The sequence below is a fragment of the Oryctolagus cuniculus genome, chromosome 16, assembly GCF_964237555.1.
Source record: "Oryctolagus cuniculus chromosome 16, mOryCun1.1, whole genome shotgun sequence".
In the NCBI taxonomy this organism is placed as follows: Eukaryota; Metazoa; Chordata; class Mammalia; order Lagomorpha; family Leporidae; genus Oryctolagus; species Oryctolagus cuniculus.
This window is the reverse complement of record NC_091447.1, coordinates 26488724-26514107: the sequence shown is the minus strand read 5'-3', so window position 1 is coordinate 26514107 and position 25384 is coordinate 26488724. Positions and strand designations below refer to the sequence as shown.

At 38.4% G+C, this 25384-nt stretch overlaps 1 protein-coding gene across 8 annotated transcripts in view; it reads right to left on the bottom strand.

The window, feature by feature from the left end:
• Positions 1 to 2253: 2253 nt before the first annotated feature.
• The window catches only part of SEPTIN7 (septin 7), a 107713-nt gene continuing 84582 nt past the window's right edge, over positions 2254 to 25384 (bottom strand). For 7 of the 8 annotated variants that reach the window (XM_070059715.1, XM_070059712.1, XM_070059717.1 and 4 more), the window contains 7 exons: positions 22974 to 23066; positions 21596 to 21692; positions 19883 to 19934; positions 14897 to 15022; positions 9233 to 9368; positions 4309 to 4448; positions 2254 to 3309 (listed from right to left, as the gene is read on the bottom strand). In XM_070059715.1, the coding sequence (XP_069915816.1) occupies positions 3270 to 3309; positions 4309 to 4448; positions 9233 to 9368; positions 14897 to 15022; positions 19883 to 19934; positions 21596 to 21692; positions 22974 to 23066 (684 nt within the window). In that variant the 3' untranslated portion in view covers positions 2254 to 3269. The remainder of the gene's footprint in view (positions 3310 to 4308; positions 4449 to 9232; positions 9369 to 14896; positions 15023 to 19882; positions 19935 to 21595; positions 21693 to 22973; positions 23067 to 25384) is intronic. The other variant, XM_070059718.1, reaches the window with a different exon arrangement.

Here is a 25384-nt window from a genome sequence, read left to right as displayed (position 1 = left end):
GTACAGTAGAATCAATACGTACAGGTGGTAATGTGACACCAGCTAATGAGTCCAAGAGGAATGAATCTATCTACTGAGATTTCAAGATTACAATCTGAACTACACAGAAATAAGCTTTAAGCCAAATTCATTATCAAAGTCACCAGTCACCAGCGAATTGGCAAAGGAAACAATTACATCCCATGCCACTAGGTGGCAGCAAAATTCTACCAGCATGCAGTAAAGGGGTCAGCCAGTTAGCAGATCTAAAATCAGTTAAGGAGATGCTTTAGTTAGACAACATCAGTGACGGTGGACAACAGACACCGCCCCACCTTGCTTATTATAGGCTGCTCTTTCCTATGCCTTCCTGAATTTTTCATGAGTGATGAAAGATCATAACAGCTATTCTGGGAAATCCACAGGTCATATAGTATAAATAGTCATCAAGATACTTCAAAAGCCTGGAGTCAAGAATTGAGACTCAGTACAGTCATTAGAAGTCCTGTAACAGATTCAAGGAAAACCCTGGCAGGACGTGGATGAAGACTTGTGAAAGTTTTCTTTAGAGTGGCAGAATAAAGGTATCTTACAAATTTATCTCAATATACAGAATTTTTTAATACTAACTTTTCCAGAAGCAGTACTCCACCAGTAAGGCAGACAGTCTATATAAACTGTTATTCTGCATTCTCTAAATTCAAGAGGCTGATCTTCATTCCTTAAAACCAAAGCTTTTTGGTAAAAAGTGCCCTCTTAATCTCCCTTAACACTGAATAGGAAAAACAAACAGCAAAGAAATAACAACAACAAAATCACTGCTACTTATTTGTTCCTAAACTTGATTCTGGCCTTAGAGTAACAGCCATACTTTTGTGAGGGTAAAGGAACACACGCAGTTCTACTTTGCATGGGGCACTTAACACCTAGCAAACGCATAGTGTCACTGCAACCTATTCCGAAAAAGCCACTTGCATCCTGTTCCGTTCTCCAAAAGCAGACAGCATTTAAGGATTAACAAAACTTTTCTATGATAATTTTTAACTAGTGCTTGTTGTCAAATAAGGATAAATGGCGTTACAGTACAGGCAGTCCCCGATTTACAGCAGTATGAATTAGTTATTTAGATTTTATGATGATGAGATTGGGCAGCAGAGGCAAGCTGCAGCTACCAAGCAGCCAGGCAGTAAAGAGGAGAAGCAGCTGATACTCTACACTGTGTGGTGCTGCTCGGCAGGTTGTATGTGTTACATGCAGTTTTGGTTTGTAAAATTTTCAATTTATGATGGGTTGATAGGGTTATAATCCCACCATAAATCAATGAGCATTTTATTCTAAAATCATTTTTACTTTAAATCTTTATTTATTGGGGGGGGGGAAATGGGTGGAGAGGGGAGACACAAAGACAAAGAGAGAAGGAGACAGAACCTTCTATCTGCTGATTTACTCCCTAAATTCCATTAACAGCCATGACTGGGCCAAGCTTAAGTCAGAAGCCTGGAACTCCATCTGGGTGGCAGAGTCCCAAGTACTCAAGCCAAAACCTGCTGCTTCCCAGGAGGCACACTAACAGGAAGTGGAATCAGAAGTGGAGTTGGTGCCCAAACCCATATGGGATAAGGTTGAGTCCCACGTGGTATCTTAGCCACTATGCCAAATGTCTACCTCCACTAAATCATTATTTTCTATGTTCCACAAAACCTATTTTAAAAATAGTTTTCTGGGATGAATTTTTATGTAAAGTCAAAACTCCGTAATAGGAATGATTTTCCAATATGCTTTAAAGTTTAAAACTATTTTAAAATGGAATAAACAGTAGGTATACTAATTTATCTAAATATTTCAATCTCTGAATAAACAAATACTGGCTAATCAGAATTCTTTATTTCTATTTGGATGACTAATTTTAAAAGGTAAACAGATGTGCTAAAACATTTTAAAGTAATACACTGAGTTGTATTAATTATACTTAAAATGCCATGAAGCATGTTAAGATTTATATCATTTGGCATTAATAAAAAGAAAATTATACTAACCTCTTTCCATTATTACAAAAAATCAGTTTACACAGATTTGAGCCTATGCCTAGTCTGAATGAGATGAAAATTGTCCTCAGAGAAACAGGCATATTAATGAGAGGCAGTAATAGAGAAAGGGAAAATATGTATTCACAGATATGACTGTGGAGGAGACAAATTCAAGTTGAAAAGTTTCTTCCCAAACACATTCTACTCATATATACCAAACTGTAGAATACTTAAGACCTCACACTCCTTTACATCACAACATTGTTTATTATGTGAATTTTTTACAATACAAACAAAAAATACAGAAATGCAATATATGAATACAGCTAAATGCAGAATGGTGGCTTTTTTTTTCTCTTCAAGAGGCCATTTTCCCCATTTCTAGTCAAATAAAGAGGCTGCATATAGGTAGAAACAAGTTGGTCGTTAGCTTCACAATTTTGCCTAGAAATGATCTATAAATGCATTTTCCCCCTGCTACTTACCATAAAGTGTAAAAAGGGAGTAAAAGGAAAGTTTCCCTGTTGGTTCCTACCTTATGAAAGATGCTACTTTCTATTTTAGCAGGGCCAATACATGGAAAATATCTAAATTAAATGTTATTTCAGAAATGAAGCAGTAATGAGATTCTGGCTAAAGAGGGCACTAAATGAGAATAATATATATTTAAAGAATCCAAAACAAACAAAAAAAGGTTGTTATAAAAAAGCTCTAGGTGCACTGTAAGCATATAGGTTTTCTTTTTTCCATGTGTATTTAAACAATGGAAGTGTCAAAAAATAGGGTCAACTGTGTTAGACTAAATTACATTATTGTATATGCTGCACTGAATGGAACCTCTGTATTATAATTATCATAGAGAAGCAAAGTTTGCATCATATTATGGCAATTTATCCTCAATGAAAACTTTCCAGAGTCCTTTTATTTTGGAATATCCTGTAAACAATCAAACCACCAGAACATGATTGTACAACAGTAAAATGTTCTCTTGCATTAAATTGAAGACATCTGTTTAATTAAAAAAAAAGAAAGAAAAAACAAAAGAAAGGTACTTAGAGCTGTTACTTTCCAAGTACGTAACACCCTAGTCAATTCAAGGTGTCTTAATCTCCATCAAGAACAACAAAAAAATAATTTTTGTCATGCTGTTAAATCCATCATTATGGATAAAATTGGTGCAAATTGGTCAAACGGATCCAACAAACACTGATGTCCAAGCTGGCATATTGGCAACTAATACGTAACTGGTGGTCAATAGAGAATTTAAAAGATCTTCCCTTTCTTCTTGTTCTTTTCCAAGGTTCTAAATGAATGAAAGAAAAAAATCAAAATGAATGACCACATAAAAATTATGAAGACAAAATGTGTTAGCAACAACTAACCCAAGCACAACCACAATGGATTTTCAAACCTCATTTCATTTTTAAAAAAATTACAAGACATAAACAATGAAGATAATGCTAAACTATAATAGCATTTTCTTAGAAAACAAACACTTGACAAAATTCTAGGGTAAGAAGTTAAGAAAACCCAACAAAATCCAATTTTATTATATTATTCTTCTCAAATGAAATACACAAATGAAAAAGATCAACTGATATCCAGTAGGGGGTCCTTTTCTTCTGTTATTTGCATCCTGAAGTGCATTTGCTTTTACTAACATATTTCCCTTTTGTCTAGGGGGAAAGTTAATAGAAGGATAGTGTTAGGAAAGTACTACAGAACGAATGTCTAATTTTCAAAGTGTTTAGAAGGATAAATTACAGAATTCTAATAGGGATACAACCTTCCCATTTTAAATTAGATTAATGAGAAAAGGAAGAATAGATATTACTGTTTTACATAAATTAAGAAAAAGTGACATTCGCTGTATTAGAAACTGAATATCCAGCATTTTATCTTAAGGATTTTATCCTAAAGACATATTCCAAAACAATTAAAATATTCCCCTAAAATGTATAAAAGATCTCCAGAGCAGTGCTCTCTACAGGCCCCCAAATTGAAAACAACCATTATGGTTCATCATGAGAAACTGATTATGGTGAGTTAACTAGGGAGAATGTTATGAAGCCACTAAATCAATTAAGAAGATTAAGTCATGGAAAATGTACAGAAAAAATATTGTTACAGTACACACACTGCATCCATCTATATATACAAATATTCATCCATGGAAATACTTATGCTTGGGATGTATGATAATGACTTTTTAAATGTCATTCTAATGTTTTTATAATAAATAGGAAAATAAGTCTTTAAAACATTAATACACCCAATTCTTAGGACTCTAATATTAAGTTACCTTGAAGAGTTCTGTTGTTCTAATATACGTTGCTGAGCTTCCCAGTTTGCTTTCTCATCCTCAAACTGACGACGTTTTTCCTCTAATTCTTTGTGCTGTGCTTCCAAGTTCTTTTTCATTTGCTCATGGCGCCGCTGGAGCTAAATCACAGCATAACATATAAAGTAAAATGGTTTAGGAGATCAGCGAGGAATTACATTTCTTCCAGGTACACTAATGGTAAGAGAATGAACACTGAGTCACCCTGTTAGAACCCAGAGTACCACCTGGAGAAAACTGTGGAAGGTGCCTCCTACTGCAGGACGTGCCATCCTATAGGCCTGACCCTAGATAATAATCTCAGGAAATAGGAACAAAAATACAACAAACTTACAATTGTGTAGCACTGTACAATAGACAATTATCTCATTTTTCTGTATTCACTAACACACTGGAGGCTTGGCAAGGAAGACATCATTGCTTGCATCGAACAGATGGGATCACTAGCCAGAGCAGACAAGACTAAAACCTGTCTCTTAATTCCAAGTTCAGAAAGCCAAGACAAATGTAAAGAGAGCAGGTGGTTAAGGACCTAAGAATTACAAGATCCTTCTAAGGTCTTCTGATTTCTGTAATGTAGTGGTTCTCAGACACTGGGCTCATGTAAGTCACCCAGAGTGCTTATTGCAAATAAAGAAAGCTGGTCTTCACACAGATGTACTGAATTAGAATCTCTAGATGCTAAGACTAGAAACTCAAAACTTCTAACAAGCCCCTACGATTCTAACGCAGGTTATCCTTCCTGTGCTGAGGATTAATAAAGAATGCTGAATGAGGGGCCAGGACTGTGCTGTCATGGGTAAGGTCACCACCTGTGATGCCAGCATCCCATATGGGTGCCAGTTTGTGTTCTAGCTGCTCCACTTCCAATCCAGCTCCTTGCTAATGGCCTCAGAAAAGCAGCAGCAGATGATTCAAGTGCTTGGCCCTCGCTACCCATGTGGGAGACCTGGAAGAAGCTCTTGGCTCCTGGCTTGGGCCTGACCCAGCCTTGGTGGATGTGGCCATCTGTGGAGCAAACCAAGGGATGGAAGATACCCCTACCCCTACCCCTAACCCCCCCTTCCTCTCCCCCCCGTAACTCTTTCAAATAAATCAATCAATCTAAAAGAAAAAAAAAAAGAATGCTGGATGAGAAGTGGGAAACACTCATGTAAAATAACGGCAGAAAACAAGAGCTTAAATGTAACAGATCATTAGACAAATACTTTCAATTAAGTATCAATCAATTTCTGAAGAAAATATCAACAAATTAAAAAACCAGTGGGCACCATGGCTCATTTGGTTAATCCTCCACCTGCAGTGCCAGCATCCCATATGGGCACTGGGTTCTAGTCCTGGTTGCACCTCTTCCAGTCCAGCCCTCTGCTGTGGCCAGAGAAGGCAGTGGAGTATGGCCCAAGTGTTTGGGCCCCTGCACCCACATGGGAGACCAGGAGGAAGCGCCTGGCTCCTGGCTTCAGATCAGCATAGCTCCAGCCACAGCAGCCATTTGGGGAGTGAACCAATGGAAGGAAGACCTTTCTCTCTCTAACTCTGTCAAAAACAAACAAACAAAAAAACAGATTATGGGGCCGGTGCCATGGTGCAGTGGGTTAATCCTCCGCCTGCAGTGCTGGCATCCCATATGGGCACCAGTTCTAGTCTCAGCTGCTTCTCTTCCAATTCAGCTCTCTGCTGTGGCCTGGGAAAGCAGTGGAAGATGGCCCAAGTGTTTGGGCCCCTGCACCCGCATGGGAGACCGGGAAGAACCTCCTGGCTCCTGGCTTTGGATTGGCCCAGCTCTGGCCGTTGCAGCCATTTGGGGAGTGAACCAACAAAAGGAAGACCTTTCTCTCTGTCTCTCCCTCTCACTGTCTTTAACTCTACTTCTCAAACAAAAAACTACAGATTACATCCTAATTTGCTGAATACCAAAGACTATTCAAAAACTCTTCAAGAGTCAGGGAATTACATTCTACTAGAGATTTCACTACACTGGTGAGTTAACATATTGAATTTGCATGATATAATTTGTTTTCTGATTTTGTAAACCCACAAAAGTGATATCATATTTATTCCCCCTGCAAATGTCTCATGTGATTCCTATAAAACAAAACCACTGAAGATATATTTAAGCAGATACGATACGAGTCAAATCTGAGGTGAAATATTCCCGATAGGCAAAAAGTTACTAAGATCAGAAAGTAGGAACATAAGAAAATGCCTCTGGGGGCAGGCATCATAGTACAGGAGGTTAAGCTGCCACCTGCAAGGCTGGCATCCCATCCCATAAGGGAGCCAATCTAGCTCCCTGTTAAATACACCTGGGAGAGCAGTGAAAGATAGCCCAAGTGCTTGGGACCCTGACACCTACCTAGAAGAAGGGATGGAACACCAGGCTTCTGGCTTTGGCCCGGCCCAGCCACAGCTATTATGGCCATTTGGAGAATGATTCAGTAGATAGAAAATCTCTTTCCCTGTCTCTCCCCTGTCACTCTGCCTTTCAAATAAATAAATCTTAATAAAATGCCTCTCGGGGCCAGCACTGTGGCACAGTAGGTTAAGCCTCTCTGTGTGGTGCTGGCATTCCACATGGGTGCTGGTTTGGGTCCCGGCTGCTCCACTTCCGATTCAGCTCCCTGTTGATGACCTAGGAAAGCAGTGGAGGGTGGCCCAAGTGCTTGGGCCCCTGCACCCATATGAGAGTCTTGGAGAAAGCTCCTGGCTCTGGGTTGGCCCAGCTCTGGCCATTGAGGTCACTTGGGAGGTGAACCAACAGATAGAAGAACTCTCTGTCTCTGCCTCTCTTTGTAACTCTGCCTCTCAAGTGAATACATAAATCCTTAAAAAAAAAAAAAAAAAAGAAAAGAAAAGAAAATGCCTCTAGTTAATATTTTAAAAGTTAGGCCAACCACACAGACACAATTCAGAGTAGTTATTTCTAGGAAGACAGAGGCACAAAGGACTTCAATTGAGTTGGTAACGTCCTATTTTTTATGCTGAGTGGTAGGCTTTGAAGTGCATCAAACTTACATTTGTGTTGTAACTAACCAATTATCTTTTGTGTTGAGTGCATGTAGGTAAAAGTACAGGTAATAATCCCTCTACTTACTCCATGGATTATTTTGTTACATTTTTCAGTCAATAAACCTTTCAGTGTTTTATGCAGCAATTACGAATACAATTAGATCAACTGTAAGGATACAACACAACAGAAGAGGTGTGCCTTTAATATATTTAGATACAGAGAGAGGGAGATCAATAAAGAATATTTTAGAAATTATTCCATATTACTATTAAAAATTTACTAATTTATTGATCTTTTGTATATAAAGATAATTTAAAATGAATCTTTTTTTTTTTTTTTTGACAGGCAGAGTGGACAGTGAGAGAGAGAGACAGAGAGAAAGGTCTTCCTTTTTGCCGTTGGTTCACCCTCCAATGGCCGCCGAGGCCAGCGCGCTGCAGCCGGTGCACCGCGCCGATCCGATGGCAGGAGCCAGGTACTTCTCCTGGTCTCCCATGGGGTGCAGGGCCCAAGTATTTGGGCCATCCTCCACTGCACTCCCTGGCCACAGCAGAGAGCTGGCCTGGAAGAGGGGCAACCGGGACAGAATCCGGCACCCCGACTGGGACTAGAACCCGGTGTGCCTGCGCCTAAAGGCGGAGGATTAGCCTAGTGAGCCGCGGCGCCGGCCTAAAATGAATCTTGATGTGAACAGAAGGGGAGAGGAGGCGGGAGAGGGGAGGGTTGCAGGTAGGAGGGAAGTTATGGGGGGGAAAAGCCATTGTAATCCATAAGCTGTACTTCAGAAATTTATATTCATTAAATAAAAGTTTTTAAAAAATTACTAATTTATAATTTTTAGTTATGATAACAAATTTATGTTCAGAGGAATTCATACTGAAATTGGTTCATCTTCAGTTTACTCAGAGTTTTCTTCCTACTATTCTCAGATGTCTATCTATCAAACCAATTGCTCGCTGGATTCTTACATTAAGTTTATCTTTTCTCTCTTTTTTCTTTCTTTTCTAACATACTGACTAAAGGAATCGTCTACAAGGTCTCAACATGTAGGGGAAACTGAGGGTGGCAGATATATCTGCTGGGATGCCCTGTCAGTATTACACCCAAAGCTGTGATACCGGGAATTACTGTGAAACAATATTGTAAAATATAGCTCAACTTCTTTACAAGAATACCTTTTGGGGCCAGCACTGTGGCATTTCTGGTTAAGTTGCTGCCTACAATGCCGGCATCCCATACAAGGACCAGGTTGGAGTCCCAGCTACTCTACTATCTGATCAAGCTCCTGGCTTCAACCTGACCCAGCTCTGGCTGTTGTATCTGTCTGGGGAGTGAACCAATAGATGGAAGATCTCTCTAACTCTTTCAAATACATAAAAAGAAAAGACTATCATATCCCCCCATTTTCTTTGCTTATAATGTATGCAGGCATGTCCTTAGTTCAATTAAGGTTTTTTCCTTTTTTCTCATTCATATACAAATAAATATGATCAATTACTATTATCCTATAACTAGTTTTCTCATCTACCCAAAACTCTGATCTTTACTTTCCTTATACTGATATATATATATGGAATGGTTTATAATTTTATTCATTACTCATATTTCAAACTTGATCACTGTAAGTCTAATTTACTGTAAGTATTCTGACTGCTGTAGTATTTTTCTCTAGGTGGTACTCATATGTGTCCAAGCACTCATATACTGAAGCATATATAAACACAGTACTTGCTTTTATCTCTTCATTCTATATATTAGGGCATTAAATTCATTTTTTTAAAATAAGTATAGTTACTGTATTATCTACAAATTTTATCGAGGATATTATTTTAAAAGGAACACTGGGTATAAGTGATGGAGTATCAGACTGATTACCTCAGCTTCAGAGTCCTTCAGTTTCTGAACTTTTTCTTTGACCTTCATTTCAAACACCTGCTCCATCTCCATCTCCATCTTCTTCATCTTGGCTACATGCTCCCTTCGTTCCTCTTCCATTTGTGCCAGAGGGCTCCTGGTGTGAACATTAAGGTTATCGTTAAACACCTAGAAATGGAAACTTAACAAAAACTGAAACAGCTGATTAAAACAAATGAGATGCTATAGATGCATAATTAAATTTCCATCATTCTGCTATTTAAAAGTTTCAAATAATTTTTAAATTATTTGGACACTATTTTAAGTGACACAGAAGATGGATTCAGTTTAATATACAAAGGGGTAATAAATTCTTTATAACCTAGAACTCCTTCCTTGAAGAAAACACTTCCATATGAAAACCTGCAGTGTATTTTACCAATTAAGCCATTAATCAGAAAATGAAATTGAGCCAAGCATACTTAAAATTATACTTAAAAAGTGCCAGTTGAAACAGTTTCCACGTATAAGTGACTGAGATCCTAATTATATATTCCTCATGTTAATGGTAGAGGACTCTGACCTCTTGGACAGTGTCAGTGACTGTTCTGAAACTGGTCTGACTGTGCCCACTTTTTCCTACTACTCTAAAAAAGCATTTTAGATTCTAGAAATTAACCTAGTTAACTATTTTTGAATTTATAGTCTTAAGTAATTGAATATGCACATTTCAGCAACTTGGATTCTCCAACAACACAGCTGCAATTTGGCAAATAATTTAATTGCAAATTTATTAAATAAATTAGATGTCAGAGAGAATCATAGTTATTTTTATTTATTTGAGAGAGAGAGCCAGGCAAAGAAATCTCCCATCCTGGTTTACTTTCCAAATGCCTCCAAGTTTCAGGACTAGACTAGACTAGACCAGGCTGAAGCCAGGAGCTGGGAAGTAAATCCAGATCTCCCATATGGTTGGCAGAAACCCAACCACTCTAGTCATTGCCTGCTTCCTCCAGAAAGCTAGAATCAGGTTGGAGTCAGGAACTGAACTCATGCACTCCAATATGGGATGCAGGCATCTTAATTACTAGGTCAAATGCCTGCCGTTAATTATGGCTATTTTTAAATTAAATATTCTTACTTCTAATAACCCATTTATGATTATTACAGATAATTCATGTATCTGTAAAGAGTGCATAATAATTTCCCCTGAAAAAGCTACTAGGTTATTTAAACGCAATCATATAAATTATTATTTAAATAGGAGACTAAAGAAACACATGTGATGTTCTGAAATCTGCTTTTAATTCAAAATTTAAATGTTTTAAATCTCTGTATAGCAAAACTGCTTATTTCATATATGCCTTCAACTGGATTCCATCTTAAACAAACAAAACAAAAAAGCAAAGACTTATAGCATATTTAAAGCCAGCCATGTGTCAGGTGTTGTGGTACAGTGGGTTAAGCTGCCACCTGCAAGGCCAGCATTCCTTTTCAGAGAACCAGTTCAAGTTCTAGCTGCTCTGCTTCTGATCCAGCTCCCTGCTAATATGCCTGAGAAAGCAGTAGAAAATGGTGCACATGTGTGGGCCCCTGCCACCCACAAGGGAGACCAGCATGGAGTTCCAGGCTCCTGGCTTTGAGTTGGCCCAATTCCAGTCATTGCAGCCATTTGGGGAGTGAACTAGCTGATAGATTTCTCTCTGTGTGTGTATTTGTGTGTGTTTGTGTGTCTCCTGTTTCTGTGCCTTTCAAATAAATAAAATAAATCTTAAAAGAAAAAAAGGCACATTAAAAGCAGCAATTAAATATATAGGTTTCAGAATAAAATAATTAAGGTGCATGCCCTAATCAAAAAGTTTATGGTGAAAATTTGCTAAAGCTAGTCACTTTATTTCTCAAATTCTGTTAGTAAAAACTGTACCAAATCTGTACCAAACTGTACCAAAATAAATCTGCTGTGCAACTGTCTTGACAGCCTGCTTGAAGTTCTAAGCTATTAAATGTATACTGTCAAAACTGAAAATTTCACACGTGAGGTAGTTTTTTTAGCCTTGCAAAATTACTTGACCGAATGAAGTAGTATTCAAATTAAGAAAATATCTATACGTATCTAAAATGGATTTCAAGTCCCTCACAAGTAAAATGAACTTTCAAATTAATTGGCTCCTACTTCTAGTCATCTTTATTAAAATATTTTAGAAAGTATAATATAAACCACTCTGAACAATGTAGAAAACACAGGAAAATGTAATCATATTTAGCCTCCCCTCCATGGAAAACTTTATTATATGGCTGAGAAAACCATTTAGGTTCTATCACTGCCTCCCTGCTTTCTACTAGAAAACTCTTTCCCCACACACACTGATATGCTAAAAACATAAATCTAAACTTGTCGGAGAAATTAAAAGCAACACAACCAAAGAAATGAATAAGCCTGGTATAAGGAATAGAAACAGGCTGTAACATAATCTGAGTATCAAACATAATTCCCAAAAATACAATTTAGCTACTTCTGGTGTTCTGCAATGGGCTAAATTCCCGTAAGCCATATAACTCACCTCCTTCCTGTGACCAATAACAGAATCACAGTAAGGAACACACAATGCTGACCTAGTAATGTTCTATAGTGATTTCATTAAACGACCTACATTTTGAACATGAGAAAACCAAATTTTATTTAAATTATGTGTGAGGCTTTTCCTGAAGAACACATTAAGTAAGTACATATGCATACTTTTGCTGCAATGGTTGGTAAGCCATTATATTAAGACATATTGCAAATTTCAAACAAAAATTTTCAAAGGAATTTCATTTCAACAGATTTCAAAAACCAGTAAAATTTCCAAAAATTTTGGGAAACAACAATTAACATTTTGTTTTACCAAACAAGAACATTAAAACCAAACATAAAGAAAATTCCAGCCACTATTATTATATGCTTATGAAAAGACATTTGGGGGCTGGCATTGCAGACAAGTATAGCTGTTACCACAGGAGATGCTGGCATCCCATATGGGTGCCGCTTCACGTTCCTGCTGTTCCACTTCTGCTCCAGCTTCCTGCTAATGACATGAGAAAAGCAGCAGAACATGCCCAAGTGTTTGGGGTCCCTGCCACCCATGTGGAAAACTCAGATGCAGCCATCTCGGATGTGAACCAGCAGATGGAAGATTTCTCTCATTCTGTCTCTCTTTCTTTAACTCTCTCAAATAAGTAAATAAATCTTTAAAAAAAAAAAAAAAGGGCAAGATATATACCAAAGAGTAAAGGAGGTAACTGCAAATTTAGGTGCTGGCATTGTGGCACTGCAGATTAGGCTGTCATCCATGATGGTCCTGGCTGCTGAGCTTTTGATTCGGCTCCTTGCTAATGTACCTGGGAAAGCAGTGGAAAATGGGCCAAAAGCTTGGGGCCCTGCCACCACACAGGAGACCTAGATGGTATTCCTGTTTTCTACTTCAGCCTGCTCCAGCCAGGACTGTTGCAGCCAGTTAGGGAGTGGACCAAAGATATCTCTCTCTCTCTCTCTCTCCCCCTCCCTCCCGCCCTCCTTCCCTCCCTCTGCCTTTCCAAATTTTTTTTAAAAAATGGCATTTCAAACAATTTCTGAAAACTTCAGAGATCGCTTGTTGTTAAGACATCTACTCATATTTAAAACACACAATCTAATTCTTACTTTAAGTCCTTCTAAAATATAATTGCTTTGGAACATAACAGAAAAGCAACTTTTAGATATCCAAACCAAATATATTTTTATACAAGATTTATTTACTTGTTTTTTTAAAAAAATATTTATTTTATTTAATTGAAAGACAGAGTTACAGAGAGAGGTAGAGACAGAGAGGTCTTCTATCTGCTAGTTCACTCCCCAGATGGCCTCAATGCCAGAGCTGAGCTGATTCGAAGCCAGGAGCCTGGAGCTTCTTCCGGTCTCCCACATGCGTGCAGGGGCCCAAGGACTTGAGCCATCTTCTACTGCTTTCTCAGGCCATAGCAGAGAGCTGGATCGGAAGAGGAGCAGCCAGGACCAGAACTGGCGCCCATATGGGTTGCAGGCGCTTCAGACCAGGGCTTTAACCAGCTGTGCCACAGTGCTGACCCCTATTTACTTATTTTGAAAGTCAGAGTTAGAGAGAGAGAGGGAGATACAGAGAGGTAAAGTAGAAACAGAGAGAGAGAGAGAATCTTCCACCTGCTGGCTCACTCCTCAGATGGCCACAACAGCCATGCTGGGTCAAGCAGAAACCATGAGCTTCATCTGGGTTTTCCATGTGGGTGGCAGGGGTCTAAACACTTGGGGTATCTCCTGCTACTGAACCCACGTGGTGGACCCAGAAAACCTTGAGGCTCCTGGCTTTGGATTGGCTCAGCTCCAGCTATTGTGGCCATTTGGGGGAGTGAATCCGCGAATGGAAGACCTCTCTTTCTGCCTCTCAAATAAATAAAAAAAAAACCTTTAAAAAAAAGGGGGGGGGTGTGTGTGGTGGTAGTGGTGAGGGGACATTTTTCTATTACATTATAAGGAATGCTTACTGCCTCAAAAAACAATTAACTTCTTTGAGATCTTTTCTTTTTCATTATTTAGATACTAACCCTTTGGGATTATCCTTTAATTTCAGACAATATCTAGCAATAAATGAACTTTAGCCCTTTGTTGCTCCGCATGCTTGCTCCATGCAGCTCATGGCCTGCTCTCTGCATTCACTTTGCTACCCACGCTGAGTTACCTGTGGCTGCTCATAACCAAATTCTTGCTCCACGTGGCTTGCTCCTGGCCTGCTCTCTGCTTGGTATGGACCCAACTTAATTTCTAGACTTCTTTTTCTCCCCTAAATAAAGCCCTCACCTTCTTGCGCATTTCTGTCGCTGAATAAAAAGCTTAAGAACTTTTTTAAAAAGTACTTTATTTACAAGCTTTTCATGAAAGTTATGACCTTTAACAATCTCTAGCAAAAGCAAAGTAGGGCATGGGCATAGTTAACATGAATTCTACTAGCTTCCTTACTAACCTCTTCTACCTAGTCATGAAATCACCACAGCCTGAGATGTGAGCTTAGGAGGACAAAGCTACACACTTAATAGTCACTAACATCACTTTAACAACCAGAAGAAATCCATACATCTAGCTAATTTACTCCTTGGAAATGTACAAGAGTAACAGAGAAGGTAACCAAGACTACTTTCAACTAAATACTTCTTTTGTTTGGTCCTGTCTCTCATTTTCATATAATCTGCTAGTAAACAACCTATCAAGATGGTTTACTTTGAAAAGCATGCTGCAAAGTAGAAGCTCTAAATTTATTTTCATTTAAAGAGAAAGTAAAATGTGTTAAGAAATCTTGATAGTAACTATTTTCTTTCCTCAACAACAGTAACAAAAACACTATTTGCTAAAGGAGCTGTTTGATCTCTTAAATATGTGATGTATGGATGGCAAATGACCAGAAGAGAATGCATGGATCTTTCACTTAAGTAACAAGATGGTACAATAATTCCTCCAACAAGTAAACAGTAAAATATAAAACTGCCAAAAGAAAGCTTAACAACAGAAAAGTTTCACTGATGTGCATAAAAAAGTATCCAAATTTATTACTGAGTAGCCACGAGAAATTTGATGACAATAAAATATGATTACTTATTACATAAATAATACCTTTTCTGGAGGAAAAAATATATACTTACTTAGTAAGCTGCCCTTTATTCTTGTTGTTATCAACTCCATTGTAAGTTACAGCTGCCAGTTTTCTGCTTCTGTAGTTCTCATAGTGAACATTATTAGTAACATCTTTCAAGTCCTGCATGTGCGTTCTGTAATAAACAAACAGCAGGAGTTTGCTCCTATTAAAAAGGCTTTGATGTAAATCCAAAATCTTTAAAAAACTACTTCAGACTTAAAATGAGCAAAGACTATCCTTAAGGAAGATGCATTCTTTTTCATCTGTTTTCATTTATATTCAATACAGACTTAAGACAAAATGTACTGACTCAACACCAGTGGAAATCTGGGTTTCAAATGAGATTTTAAAATCCCTCAAAGCTCTTACTGCAGGATGACCTTTCTTTAACAGTATTCACCTTGGTAGTATATATGTAATTTTACTAGAGAAGGGAACTAGAGTTTGGAGCTCATAAAACCTAGAAGATATGCTTTTTCTTTTAGCAATATTACTAAGGTAATATCTGAATTTTTATTAACACATGGGGGACACTTCAAGTAATGTATCAAGCTGTTTTCAAACTCAGGAATTTTACAGTTTATTTCTGCTTATTCAACCTGTTCCACGAATGTAGGATTTGGTGAATGAATGTCTGCTCACAGCATTTCTATCACATTAAAATCCACACATGGACTGACAATGAATCTCGATGTGAATGGAAGGGGGGAGGGAGAGGGACAGGGGAGGGTTGCGGGTTGGAGGGAAGTTATGGGGGGGAAGCCATTGTAATCCATAAGCTATACTTTGGAAATTTATATTCATTAAATAAAAGTTAAAAAAAATCCATACATGGAGACAAGCTACACAATACATGAGATTATTTCATCATTCTTTAACAATGTGAAGTGCTGAAGATACCTGAGCTACTCTACAGCTATTCTTCAGCAACGCACTGCGCGTGATACACATGGCACGGCAGCACCCTGTATCATTTGACCTTTCCTTTTCTCATCAGGTATCCCATTTTGAACCTCCTGCACGTGCTCTCTTTTCCATCTTTACCACTTCAACAAAAATCCCTTCCAGGAGACAAAAAAGTACAAGTACAAAAGATGTACTGTTTTCAACCTTCCTTACATCCAGAAAACATCTACTGTTACTTCATAATCCAGCTCCTTGAAGCACTCTCTTCTTTGTGAATAAAAGGTGACATTCAATTACTCTGATTGAGCTCCTATTATCTGACATTTCCCTATAGTTCTCTGACAGTTTATAGCCCCTAGTTTTAAATCTGGGTTTTTCATAAGTCTCAGCTCATTTTAAACTCTGTTCCTTAATATATTCATCCCCTCTTGTGGCTGCAATAGTTACATCTAGAATTCTAACACTGTCCACTTCAGTTGAGCCATGCAGCATTTCCTAGCCTATCTGGTAGTTGAAATTGTTCATTCCAATTTGTTATTGTTCTCTCTGAATAGTTCCGCTGCCTTGGAAGTCCTCTTTTCAGCCTTAAGGTAAAGACACTCCAACTCTTTTGTCCTTGGTTATCACGCATCCTTCTTTATTTTTTTTTCAGCATATTTCACAAGTGTCACCATATTACCTCTTTAACTATTCTGTAAACTCCCATTACAAAGAACAGGTCATTATCTTTTGTACACTCACTATAGACAGTAGATAAGGAAGTTTAAAATAATCGATATTGAAGCTGAGATATGAAAAACACTGACTTTTTTTGGAATAAATTACTGTTACCAGTTTCTATTCACAGAAAATAAAGACAAACACCTGTAGCATATAAAACAATCTTTTTAAATTTTAATTATTATCTATCACACGTCATCACTGCCTGACTGAAAAATCATTAAGGACCTGAGAGAAGAGTAACTTAGAAAATGAAATACAAGATGCATAAAATAAGGTGAATTTATTGTTAATCTATTTGTTTCATTGTCATCTAACATAATGAAAGATGATCACTTTCACCAAAGTAATCTTCTGACTTTCCAATTCTGATTTGTTTCAGGATATAAAACTCAGTATTTACATTTAATTAAATGTGATTTATGATTTTAAGATTCAACACACTGTTCCATTCTTTTTTTTAAGATTTATTTTACTTTTATTTGAAAGGCAGAATTACACACAGAAGGAGAGATGGAGAAAGAGATCTTCTACCTCATGGTTCACTCTCCAAATGGCTACAAAGACCAGGACTGGGCAAGCTGATGCCAGGAGCCTGGAATTCCATACCCATCTCCCACCTGAGTGGTAGGGGCCCAGAGACTTGGGCTATCTTTCACTGCTTTCTCAAGTGCATGAACAGGAAGCTGGATTGGAACTGGAGCAGCCAGGAATTGAACAGGCGTCCACAGGGGATGCTAATGCTGCAGACAGCGGCTTAACCTGCTGCACCACTACACTGGCCCAACTCTTCCATTCTTAAAAATAACCTGAAAATTAGCAATAACTGTTTCCCCACAGTTCCAGAAATCTGTTTTCTCTATTTCCCACTGCTAATAAAATAGCTCTTTCCTCTCTTCTTCCGTTTTCCTTCCCTATTTAATTTCTGTTCTACCTGTTACCATACCCTGAAAATATCTGAATCATTTTCTTCTGACCATTTCTTTTTGCCTGTAGCACACAGTTCTCCTAATTATCAAAAGGATACTTTTCTGAGCTTGCCTTTCTCAGAAGCAACAACTATTCCTGACTCTGGCCAGATTTCATGACTTAGGTATTTCATTTCTAAACATCTGCAATATTACTATTGATATTTTCTTCAAGTATTTAGTAATATTCATTATCTGCCGTTGCCTTAAAAGACAAAAAGCACATTAAATATGTATCTTTCTTATAGTATGTAACTTTAAAATTTCTTCTTGTCTTTTTTTTGACAGGCAGAGTGGACAGTGAGAGAGAGAGACAGAGAGAGAAAGGTCTTCCCTTTCAATTGGTTCACCCCGCAATGGCTGCTGCAGCTGGCGCACCGCGCTGATCCGAAGCCAGGAGCCAGCCTGCTCCCATGCGGGTGCAGGGCCCAAGGACTTAGGCCATCCTCCACTGCACTCCTGGGCCACAGCAGAGAGCTGGACTGGAACCAGCAACCGGGACAGAATCCGGTGCCCTGACTGGGACTAGAACCCAGTGCTGGTACCGCAGGAGGAGGATTAGCCTACTGAGCAGTGGCGCCGGCCGAAAATTTATTATTTTCATACATGAATGTTGCTGCTTTGTTGTGCTAAATCTTTTTTATAGGTACAGTTAATTTGTTCTGTAATACTTTTATCCTGGAGTCCCTGTCACCAACTGCCAGGATATATATCTTCAAATAACTACCCTTTCTTTCTACAGTATTTTTTTTTTTTTTTTTGACAGGCAGAGTGGACAGTGAGAGAGAGAGACAGAGAGAAAGGTCTTCCTTTTGCCGTTGGTTCACCCTCCAATGGCCGCCGCGGCCAGCGCGCTGCGGCCGGCGCACCGCGCTGATCCGATGGCAGGAGCCAGGAGCCAGGTGCTTTTCCTGGTCCCCCATGGGGTGCAGGGCCCAAGCACCTGGGCCATCCTCCACTGCACTCCCTGGCCACAGCAGAGGGCTGGCCTGGAAGAGGGGCAACCGGGACAGAATCCGGCGCCCCGACCGGGACTAGAACCCGGTGTGCCGGCGCCGCTAGGCGGAGGATTAGCCTAGTGAGCCGCGGCGCCGGCCCTCTTTCTACAGTATTTTAGCAATTTGTAGCTTTTTTTAAAAAAAATTATTTATTTATTTGAAAGTCAGAGTTACACAGAAAGAGGAGAGGCAGAGAGAGACAGAGAGAGAGAGAGTGAGAGTGAGTCTTCCATCCGATGGTTCACTCCCCAGTTGGCTGCAATGGCTGGAGATGCACTGATCCAAAGCCAGGAGCCAGGAGTGTCTTCTGGATCTCCCACACGGGTGCAGGGGTCCAAGGACCTGGGCAATTGTCTACTGCTTTCCCAGGCCACAGCAGAGAGCTGGATCAGAAGTGGAGCAGCCAGGTCTTGAACCGGCGCCCATATGGGATGCTGACGCTTCAGGCCAGAGTATTAACCCGTTGTGCCACAGTGCCAGCCCCCAGGAATGTATCTTTGATTGGATATTTAAAAAATACAGAAGAAAAAGTCATAGAATACCACCATGTCAAGTATTGGGCAAGTATCACAGATTTAAAAATCAGGGAATTCAATGGCAATTAAAACGTATTAAAATTCTCTACATATATACTTTCAAAACAGGTTGTAGGCTGCATTTTCAGTTCTTTTGAAGTCATATCTTAACAATGAAAAACAAGAGAACCTAAAGCATTTTATTTATTTATTTGTTTATTCGAAAGGCAGAGAGACAGAGAGAGATCTCCTATCTGCTCATAATTTACTCTGTGAGGCATGGTAACCTCAACTGCTCGGTCAACTCTATCACATAATTAATACCAGAAACATCCAGTTATATGCTCCTTTGAAAAGAAGACCACTTAAAAAGTCAAGATTTTTTATTTCAAAATTCACTGTCATCTCTCACGTATTTCTTGAGGTAGTAATCTCTAAAAATTTTCCTTCACTTCTAAGATCTTTTTATCCTGATTTCTAATTATCATCCATTCATATGTTGCCACTTCGACATAGCTAAACAGAGTCCTACGTACTGGGAAAGTAGCCTTTCTATCCACAGTTTTCCCAAAGCTCTTTATATTAACAAAAGCCTTTTTTTTTTTTAGTTCATCTTCCACACCTATTCATTATTAAACCTCAACACAAAGTAAGTGATAAAGGGAGAAATTTTCCTTTGGAGCCTTACTTAAATTAATTATATTGTTTGCTGATGACTTCAAAACCCTGGAGAAAGGATCCAGGTTGTCTCTATGCCTGTGTATTGCTAGAATAAAGATACTAACAAATTAGCTAAAGTTACAGGAGATAAAAATAAATCTGCCCAACTCTATTGGGGCAAAGGAAAAAACAAAGGTAAGCTATTTTTGTCATTGCTCACACTTACCTTATCAACATATTTCTTAGAATAGTAAAATCACAATGTTCACCATTTTCAACTGTTAAGAAAAAAAGCAAACCACAAATATATTATTTCCAATAAACCTAATTGTTTCAAAGGAAATTTCACATAAATTTGGGGTGAGAAAAATGAGAGAATATGCAAAACAGCTTAGTTTAATTGTTCATGAAGGTTTAATAATAATGTAGTACATTATAGCTTACTCTTCAGTGATCAATGTGTAAACCTAACAAATGAGCTCTGTGGAAACAACCACCCTTAAAATTTTAAAAGGGGAAACCATATACTTTTTTTTTTTGACAGGCAGAGTGGACAGTGAGAGAGACAGAGAGAAAGGTCTTCCTTCACCCTCCAATGGCTGGCGCACCGCACTGATCTGATCGCAGGAGCCAGGTACTTATCCTGGTCTCCCATGGGGTGCAGGGCCCAAGCACTTGGGCCATCCTCCACTGCACTCCCTGGCCACAGCAGAGAGCTGGCCTGGAAGAGGGGCAACCGGGACAGAATCCAGCGCCCCAACCGGGACTAGAACCCGGTGTGCTGGCGCCGCAAGGCGGAGGATTAGCCTAGTGAGCCGCGGCGCCGGCACCATATACTTTCTCATTATTGGTAGAGAATGTATTTATTCTACTATAAATACATTCTTAAATTTAGTATCATGGTTGTGGAGGGGGGATCACTTTAGAAAAATCTTCTTATAGTAAACAAAATGCAATGGTTAGTCAAAAACAACAAAGTTATGTGTTTTTAAAAAATGTATCATTAATAAGAACACTGGTTATGGGATAGGAGAAAGATACTGTAAATTAGACATATAAAGCCATTATTCCAGCACTTCTAAGTCATATATAAGTTCTAAAATCACAGCCTGGTTAAGATAGAGAGCCGAGAACAAGGTGCAGGCTCACCGGTAGAGAAAATCATAGACAGATAGTAAATAACAGGGTATAATATCCTAAAAATTACAAAATAATACTAATAAATAGGTAAAAACAATGATGATTCAATACTGGTTGCAACTTACTATACAGAAGATAAAAACTTAGTTGAAAGCAGTATAATAAACACAAATTTCAGGAAACACTTCCGCTGTCAAGGAAACTTCTGATATTTGACATTATGTGATTTTATTAGTATTTAAAACTTATAAAACTGGAAAAGTAGATGTCTTAATAATAAAATTTTGTGTCTCTGAAGATAGGATGTCAAAAAAAGAGCTTTTGTTGTGAGAAAAGGAGACTGAATGTTTTAGGTGGACTAATAATTGTCATTTTTAATCATTCTGACTCATCTGGGGCTCAGGTAAAAGTGATAGGCCTTCTCCCTAAAACACTGCATTTCAGGAAGTTCATAAGATCCCCTGGAAGCCATTGGTAAAAAACCCTGACCCTGAATTATACATTTTCAAATAAGGAAATAGAAACTGATTTGATGGGGCAGTGATAGTAAGGTAGGACAGGAACACCTGAAGTGTTAGAACTTTAAGATTTAACACATTCTTATCTCATTATGACTCAAGGTCTGAAAATTAGAAATGTACTTATGAGGAAAACAAAGGCAAATGAAATCAGAACTATCCTCAAAAATGTAGAATATATCAATGCATTATGCATATTATACTATTTATTATAAATACAAAATGTTTTTATCATATTTGTAAGATCTTATAAAAAGTCATTCACTGAAAAAAAACCTTACCTTCAGCAACACCCCAAGGATACTGCCTTCCTCTGACCCTTTTGCCGTTAACTTCAATGATAGTATTACTACCTACCACAGCAAGTGGCAAACGGTCCTATAAAACAAAGTATTCATGTTCAATATATCTTTGTAGTCCTCACAAATTGAATAATAAAGAAATTATATTACTCAACAAATTATTAAAAAAGAATACATAGTTTCCTCATTTAATTTTATAGGATAGTCAATAAATATTTAACATTTTTGTCACATGCTATTACTACTAAGGTTCACAATGAATAAAATTCTTTTCTCTCTGACAGTCTAATAATATAAGGCATATACTAGTCAAATTCTTTTCTATAAAAACCACTCAAAAAAGCTGTCCAATTCTGGTGGGGAGGAGGTAAGGGTAAATATATGTACATGTATATACATATGAATGTAGAGGGAAAAACTAGAAAATCTTTCAAAATTCTTATGGCTTCTAGAAATACATAAGCAGCTATTTTAAAAAATCTCAGAAAGTCTTCATGGATAGGTACAAACTTTTACTGCCCCATGTTGATTAGATTATCTGCCTGCATCATGTCGTTGTTCTGTATGCTTATTTGCAGGTCCAGTGTATTTAAGAAACCACAATAGGCCAGCGCCGCAACTCAATAGGCTGGCGCCGCAGCTCACTAGGCTAATCCTCCGCCTTGCGGTGCCAGCACACCGGGTTCTAGTCCCGGTCAGGGCGCCGGATTCTGTCCCGGTTGCCCCTCTTCCAGGCCAGCTCTCTGCTATGGCCAGGAAGTGCAGTGGAGGATGGCCCAAGTGCTTGGGCCCTGCACCCCATGGGAGACCAGGAGAAGCACCTGGCTCCTGCCATCAGATCAGCGCAGTGCGCCAGCTGCAGTGAGCCGGCTGTGGCGGCCATTGGAGGGTGAACCAAGGGCAAAGGAAGACCTTTCTCTCTGTCTCTCTCTCTCACTGTCCACTCTGCCTGTCAAAAAAAAAAAAAAGAAACCACAATAAATTAAAATACAGAAAATTATGTTAGTAAGGGATTGTGGTTGAAATTTTAAAAAGAAATACATTTTTTGTCTGGATTTTAAACAATAAAATACAACAGAACACTTCTCATCACTTTAAGGAGGAAAATTACATAATGTGAAACCACTTAATTGACAATCATTTGTTATTCAACCCCCCATTCCATATGATACCTTTTGATCCACAATAGCTAATCAAGAAAGTTAACTGCGAAGTTGAATTTAGTATTACATAACCTCCCTATTCATTTTATAAGCCAACTACTTAAAATGCTGGTATTTTTGGTATTTCCTGTGAGTACTGAAGTATATTTTTAGGGCCCTAAAACACTTTAGTGTATATATAGGAATTAATCTACCTTTATCTTTTTAACAAGTTTATTTTCTTCTTCATCATCTGTTTCAGGAAATTCATATATTTTAATTTTATGTTCTTGGATTTCTTTCATTATCTAAAATGGAAGACACAGTTAGCAAAAGAGCACCACACAGACTTGGTACAACAGCCTTATTTTCATTATGCACTTTTCTACTTAAGTCCTCAGCTTCACGTCCTTAACTGTTTTTCAATGATACAAAATTGTAATCTAAAATCAAAATCTTATATTTGTGTTTTTTAACTATAAAAGTTGGTATATAAATATTAAAAAAGATTACTTCTGAAGTGTCAAAATCATGTACATCAAAAGAGTTCCAAAAATGATATATGACTCCAGAAAGGGACTTCTGTAGCTACTTTCTATAATAATGACTTTAGGCCATCTATTTACTGTAAAAAAGTCTTTCTCTAGATATAAATAACCAAGTGTCTTATTTAGCTGAATCAACAGGACTTAATAAACTCACCTAAAATTTTTAATAGAACTTGGCAAGGGAAAGTAAAACTAAATACACCATTGGCCTCAGGAGAAAATTTTCACTTTGAACAGAAAATATCCTTGCATATGTGTATGCATACACACAAATTAAGGAGGTACAGAAAAAAAGACTGGGAAAAAAATTGAGAAAGAAAATACATCCTAGAAATTAAGAAATTCAACTTATTAAGAATATAGAAAATTGGGGCTGGCACCGTGTGGCACTAAGTTAATCTTCCACCTACGGTGCCAGCATCCCATATGGGTGCCAGTTTTAGTCCCGGCTGTTCCTCTTCCAATCCAGCTCTCTGCTGTGGCCTGGGAAGGCAGTGGAGGATGGCCCACTGCACCCGCATGGGAGACCAGGAGGAAGCACCTGGCTCCTGGCTTCGGAATGGCATAGCTCTGGCCATTGTAGCCATCCAGGGAGTGAACCAATGGAAGGAAGACCTTTCTCTATGTCTCTCTCTCTCACTATCTATAACTCTACCTGTCAAATAAATTAAAAAAAAAAATCAAAAAAAAAAAAAAGAAACTAATGAAGTTAACTAACATTAAAAATGACCTAGTTCAAATTATATTATGCCAGGACAGTTGTTTGGCACGGTGGTTAAGCCAACCCTTGGGATGCCCACATTACAATGCCTGGGTTCAACTTCTGGTTCCACTCCCCAGTCTAGCTTCCTGCTAATGTATACCCAGGGAGACACCAAGGGATGGTTCAAGTAGTTGGGTCCCTGCCATACACAAGGGAGACTCAGATTGAGTTCCTGGCTCCTGGCATTAGCTTGGAACAGCCCCACCTTTTGAGAGCATCTAAGGAGTGAACCAGTACATGCAAGATCAATCTCCTGTCTCTGTCAGAAAATTGGAAAAAAAATATATATGTACATATATAGTCCAAAATAACTTCAAATTCTAAGCAGAATACAGACTTCAAATAATTTTCAACTATCCATCATATTCAAACTTAGAACCATCCAATGGCTAACACTACTAGAATTATCATCTCTGTCTATAATTAAATTATACCACTAATCTCATAGCAGGGTCCCCAGCAGCAGTAAAGGCACCATAAGTGAAATGTGTAGATGGTTACTATGCTAGATGGAAGTAAACAGAAGTGAAAACTATCACTGGAAAAAACAGGAACACCTTGTTATCTATAGAGAAGAGAACATGAGAATAAATGATAAGGAGACCAATACATGACTAGAAGGAAAAAGAAAAAAAAAGTAGAGCAGTGGTTCTTAATCAGAGGTTGTATTAAAATTATCTAGCAGCTGATGCTGTGACATAGAAGGTTAAGCCTATGTCTGCAGTGCCAGCATCTCAAATGGGCGCCAATTTGAGTCCCAGCTGCTCCTCTTCTGATCTAGTTCTCTGGTGATGCACCTGGGAAAGCTGGGATGATGGCTCAAGTAATTAGTGTTTGGGCCCCTGCACCTATGTGGGAGACCTGGAAGAAGCTCCTGGCTCCTGACTTCAGCCTGGCCCAGCCCTGGCCATTGTGGCCATTTGAGGTATGAAACAGCAGACAGAAGATTCATTCTCTCTCTCTCTCTCTCTCTCTCTCTCTCTCTCTCTCTCTCTCTCTCCCCTTCTCTTTCTCTCTGAATCTTTGTCTTTCAAATAAATAAATAAATCTTTGAAAAAAAAAAACATTAAAATGATCTGAGTATCTTCAAAATAACAAATGTCAGAGCCTTTCTTCACCTACAGAATCAGCAGGCATAAGGTCCAACAACTCATTTTGAAAACGTTCTCTAGATATTCTAAAAGGCACCCCTGATAAGGAGCCATTATTCTCAGCACAAAAAAAGAAATATACAACCAATACCAATGAGGAAGTAGAGATCATTACTTATTCATCTTTTTTATCTCTAGGTTCCCAGTATAAATCCAAATCGAGA